The sequence below is a fragment of the Geospiza fortis genome, unplaced genomic scaffold, assembly GCF_000277835.1.
Source record: "Geospiza fortis unplaced genomic scaffold, GeoFor_1.0 scaffold188, whole genome shotgun sequence".
NCBI lineage: Eukaryota > Metazoa > Chordata > Aves > Passeriformes > Thraupidae > Geospiza > Geospiza fortis.
This window is the reverse complement of record NW_005054337.1, coordinates 2,911,676-2,916,888: the sequence shown is the minus strand read 5'-3', so window position 1 is coordinate 2,916,888 and position 5,213 is coordinate 2,911,676. Positions and strand designations below refer to the sequence as shown.

Sequence of the window (5,213 nt, the reverse complement as noted above, 5' to 3'; positions counted from 1 at the left end):
CCCCATCTAGTGGCTTTTCCCTGCCCCAGCCCAAGGCGCTGCTGCCGGCATTGCAGAGCACGACAGATCTGGCCTGGCCTGGCCTGGGGCAGGAGACCCTCTCAGGGATCTTGCACCAGTGAGGATGAGGGCACTCCTGCAATGGGCTGTCCCAGACACGTGGTCCATACTTCCAGAGCAGGACTGACCATGGCAATAGCTTGGGCTCACAGGGACTGGGCTGTCCATGGGGAGGTGACTCTGTCAGCCAGCAGGAGTGGGGGTCCCTAGCATTGGCACCCCCTGACCAGCAGAACTGCCCTGTCCTACCTGATGTGGTCGGAGGCGCAGAGGCGGGCGGCCTCCCTGCGCAGCCGGGCCAGCAGGAACCCCCCCTCGCGCTGCACCCGCGCCAGCTGAGCGTCACTCAGCACCTTCTGCATCAGCTCCTGGTGCCTCCTGATGCCTGCAGCTGCATCCTGTGGAGGAAGGGAGGGTCAGACAAGTGTCTCACCTGGAGCCTCACCTGGGGTCTCAGCCAGCACAGGGGCTGCTCCCCAGGTAGGAGCAGAGGGCACAGGGAACAGCCCCATGGCTAGGAGCAGCCAGGATGGGAATGGTTATGCCAAGTTTTGGGGCACTGGAGGGAAAAGTTGAAGTGGCTGCACTGCAGATGGGCACATTGGGAATGTCCCCAACCTGTGGTGCTGCCACCCTGTTACCTGTGTCCCAGCCAGTGCGTTGGTGTTCCGCAGCTCCTGGATGCAGCGCTGCAGCAGCTCTGATGCCCGCCTCAGGCTGGCTGTGAAGGGCTGCAGCTTCTGTGGGGCACACACACCGTGGGTCAGTGGGGGCAGCCTGCCCATGAGGAGGAGGAGGAGGAGGAGGAAGAGGAGAAGCACCAGAACAGAGCAGGAAATACTGTGAGGCACTGGATTAAAGCTGAGAGGAAGGGAGTGAGGAGGTGGATGGGCAGCTGCAGGCAGGAGCACATAGGAAGGAGCTTTACCGTCCGTCCTATGCTCAGAGCTCTCCTGTTCATTCCCCTCTCCCAGCCCTTCCTGTTGCTTTTCCAGGGATGTGTGTGGGACACATAAGACGCAGTGGGGACAGAGGGACACGGGGGAGGTGAGGCAATGGCTCATGGCGTGGTAACAGACACCTGGAAGAATTGAACCCACTCGCCGTGGCAGTAGGGGAAGGCACCGTCCAGCTCTGGGGGCAGCTGAGAGCTGTCGACGTGGCGGCCCAGAGCCTTCAGCGATGTCAGGGTCTCCACCTGCAGGGCACAGGGCTTGTAAGGCTGCCTGGAGCAGGAATAACCCAGCACCAGCTCAGGGGACAGGGACAAGCTCACCTGCACCCCAGACAGCTTCTCACGGGAGACCAGCTCCTTCTCGGCCAGGAGCAGCATGCTGTGAATGCAGCCTGGAGACACACTCTGTGGGAGGCAGGGGAGAACCACCAGGGCAAACCCCACACAAAGCCCTCAGGTCACCCACGGCAGTGCGGGACTTTCCTGGGTCAGCTGAGGCTGGTGAGCTCATTGCAAAGGAAAAGGCTCCCACTCTCACTGGTGTGGGAGATGGAAACATCTCCCTCAGGCCATGACCTTGTCCCAGCCACCCTGCCTCACTGGCAAAGGACCATGGGGAGAGCCTCATGAGTGAACCTCTTCTCTGACACCAGTGACACTTCTCCACGTGAGGAGCATCAGGGCCAATGTGGGTTTTATTGGGCATACAAAGGCTGTGGCAGGGGGGACCCCATAGCCCCTGGACAGTACAGGGCACTCCTGTGGTACTACCTGGGCACTGGCACAAGGACTCTGCCACGACAGTGGATTGTCACTTTGGAGCCCATTTCCTGGTGAATTCACATATCAGGATGCTGGAGGGCTCTTGGTGACGCCTGCTGGGTGATGGCAGGGCTTGGGAGGGACCTTTGGGGATCACATGGAGAGTGGGCACAGGGGAGGCTCTGAGGGACCCCCAAAGGGTGGCAGCACTCCCTCCCAGACAGGGACACCCCTGACGTGTCTATGGCACAGGCACACAGAGCCTGGCATACCTGGACAGAGCGGAGGGCTGAGAACAGGACGGGAGCGGGCGGCTGCTTCCTGGCATCCACCACAACCGTCAGCCCAGCATCCTTCGCTTCTCGCCTCTCACCATTCTTCACTTCTTGCCTAGCGAGGGGAAACACAGCAGGAGTGGGGGCCCTTCCCTGGGGCAGGGCCCTCTCAAAGCCCACTCCCACATTCTGCACCCCCAATCAGGCAGGAACCTACAGGCAGTGGCCTCATCCCTGTGGGATGTGCCTGCCAAGGGCTCAGAGCATGTGCCTCTGGCAGGAGCATGGTCCAGGCACCCTGGGGATGTGCCCAAACCAGAGTGTGTGGGATGCTGGGTATCCATCCCAACTTAGCCTGGGAGCCCTGAGCCAGGCAGCAGCTGGGGGTCCCTGGCAGGTCCTGCTGGCTCTTACCTGGGGAGGGAGCCAAGGCAGAGGATGAGCCTTGCCAGCTCGGCAGCTGAGCACCACGCAGCCCGCCAGGCACTGCCACTGGTGGTCACCAGAAGGAGGGCCCTGCCCAGCCTGTCCGAGCTCCCTGTGGAGAAAGGATGAGTGGCTCCTCTGGCAGCTACCTGCCAGACCTGAGCACCCCACAATGGGCTGGGGTAACCATCAGTGCTGCCTCAGCTTGGCCTGCCATGGTGCAGCCCCTCTGGCCCTTTTGGAGGGGAAGAGCTAGCCCAGGGGCGCTCTTGGCATGAATGTCTGGAATTCCAGAGCTGCTGGAGACGTTTTTTCTGAGAAGAAGATGGGTTTTGTTACTGCTTTTTGGTTCTTGGGAAAAAGAAGGAGCCAAATGTTTAGTGTTTGGCAGCTAAAGCTGAACAGCTTCACTGGAGAGGAATGGTGTGGGAGGGCTTGGGGCGGCTGGGACCAGGGCAGCTGCTCTGCACAGGCTGCCTGCATTTCTGTTTTTAATGTTTTTGCCCAGCTGAAAAAAATTTTCCGCTTGGAGTATTTCTGGCCTCCAGCAAAGCCCTGAAACCTTCCTCCAAAACACTCTCTCCAGCAGCCTGTGTTTCCATCCAGAGGCCTCTCCCTCCCATTCCCCAGGCTCATGGTGCCAGCAGTACCTGGCAGGCAGATGATGCCTGAGCGCAGCAGCCCAGCGTGCAGGTCCTGCCAGGCTGGAGGCTCCCGACCAGCAGTGCCAGTGCTGGGCATAGAGGGACCATTCTTGCAGTTGGAACTTTCCAGAGACCGTTCCTCCACAGGAGCAGCAGTGGCTGCATTCGTACCTGTGCACAGGGATAGAGGAGAGGGAAGCTGGTGCCACTCAACGAAGCAGAGGAATAGCAAAGCCCCAGCAGGGCCTGGTCAGGTGCTCCAGCCCCACAGGATGATACCTTTCCCTGCTGCCCTGGCTCTGCCCATCCTGGGTGAGTAGATGGCCGACATCTTCTTCCAGGCCCCCTCATGCTGGCTGCTGACTCTTTCATCCTCGGGGGCTGCCCCAAGCCGTGTGCCCTTCAGGAAGGAGAACTTGTGGCTGGAACCTGGGGGGAGCCGGGGGCTGCCCCGCTGCACCAACCCCCCTCGCCCTGGCACCGCAGGAGCTGCTCGGCGGGACTGGCGGGTGAGGAGCATGGGGCTGCCAGCCCCCTTCCTGTGCTGTGCGGGGGTCTCTCGGGGGGTGGCAGGGGGCAGCTCGGAGCCAGGGCTGTCGGGCTCCTCCAGGATGGCTGCCATCAGCCCAGAGCCGAAGCTCACCGGGTTCTGCAGCGCGGCCATGTAGGAGTCACGTTGGCGGCACTTTGGCCCATGTGACCCTGGCTCTTGGCTTATCTGCCTCCCCAGGCACGGGCTGCAGGGACTCTCCTCTGAGCTCAGTGCTCCCCCACAGGGCCAAGAATCTGCTCCTGATCCCCCATTCGCCCAGGGGAGCATCTCGTCAGCCTCAGCCCTTATTCTCCCTGGAAGGCAGGTGGGCAACAGGGATCTGGTCAGGACATCCAAGTCCTCCTGGGATTGCTCCAGCAGGTCCACATACTCCCCCTCCAGGTTCTGGCTGATGATTTCACTGAGACTGGGCACAGCCAGCGTGGCTGGCTTCTTCCGCAGACCTGCCTGCTCCACCTTGATCAGACCAGGGTATCGTCCCTGGCTTGACTTCCGAGAGGTGGCCTTGCAGCCTGGGATGGTGCCCACAACGTTGCTGTAGGGCGTGGGGACATTCACTGTGCCATGGAGCACAAGTGTGCCAGGTGCAGTCTCAGGAGCAGGTTCATGCCAGGCATCAGCGGGCACACTGTCACCTCCAGCCCTGGGCTTGTCGGTGAACTCAGGCGTGGCAATCCGGCTCCATGGCAGTGGGGTGACGCCGTTCTCGGTGGCCACCAGGCAGGTGTGCAGGGGAGCTCCAGCCCAGCTGCTGTTCACCTCCTCCAGCCACGCATTGGTGAAGAGCAGAGCGTGGGTGGCCTCGGGGACAGGTGTCTCCTCCACGGAGCGCAGGTCCAGGGAGAGGTGCTTGATGGTGACACGTGCTGTGTGCTCCTCACAGGGCTCTGCTTGCAGGTAGAAGTCCCCGGGGCGCAGCAGGAGGGGGTTGAGCGGTGCGAGGTGCACAACCACCTTCTCGTGCAGACATAAGGGCCAGCCTTCATGGAGAAAGATGCGGTTAAAGTAGGGAGCCTGGGAAGGAGGAAGAACACAGCGCATGAGGGAGCCCTGCCAGCTCTGTGCCTCCCAGCCACCCCCACATGCTCTTGCTGCCCAGCCCCGTGCTTCCCATGATGAGGATGAAAGAGCTTGGTGACCCAACACACGTCCCTGAGCCAAGGCCCTGCAGCACAGCCCTACAAGCCCACCCTGAGCCATGGCTATTCCCACAATGTGGAGTCTACCCATGTGCTTACAGAGGGAAAACCCCTGCTCAAGCCTCTCTAGGATCAAGACAAGATGACCCCAGAGTCCCCCTGCCCTTATTACAGGGACAACATATGCTGGACAAACCCAAGGAGCTGGTTGTGCCATGGTCCCCTCTGCAGGGAGCGGATGGGACAAGGAGTGGATGTGCAGGGAGGGACCCCACAGGGCAGCGTGCCCATGCGGGCAGGACTCCTTCGGGCAAACCCCCGTGTCTGGGAGCGGCTCATGGGAGCACCGTGGTGGGGCACGGGGGCTTACACAGGCCGCCCGCCGCAGGCGCTCCAAGA

At 61.5% G+C, this 5,213-nt stretch overlaps 1 protein-coding gene across 2 annotated transcripts in view; it reads right to left on the bottom strand.

Moving 5' to 3' along the window:
- KIAA1755 (KIAA1755 ortholog) overlaps nt 1-4,747 on the bottom strand; it is a 9,072-nt gene extending 4,325 nt beyond the window's left edge. The window contains exons 1-9 of one of the 2 annotated variants that reach the window (XM_031058044.1): nt 3,766-4,747; nt 3,402-3,522; nt 3,129-3,293; nt 2,467-2,590; nt 2,050-2,167; nt 1,337-1,420; nt 1,142-1,258; nt 702-800; nt 310-458 (exon numbers count right to left, since the gene is read on the bottom strand). In XM_031058044.1, coding sequence (XP_030913904.1) covers nt 310-458; nt 702-800; nt 1,142-1,258; nt 1,337-1,420; nt 2,050-2,167; nt 2,467-2,590; nt 3,129-3,293; nt 3,402-3,522; nt 3,766-4,716 — 1,928 coding nt within the window. In that variant the 5' untranslated portion in view covers nt 4,717-4,747. Of the gene's footprint in view, nt 1-309; nt 459-701; nt 801-1,141; nt 1,259-1,336; nt 1,421-2,049; nt 2,168-2,466; nt 2,591-3,128; nt 3,294-3,401 lie in introns of both variants that reach the window. The other variant, XM_031058043.1, reaches the window with a different exon arrangement.
- Between the last annotated feature and the right edge of the window lie 466 nt (nt 4,748-5,213).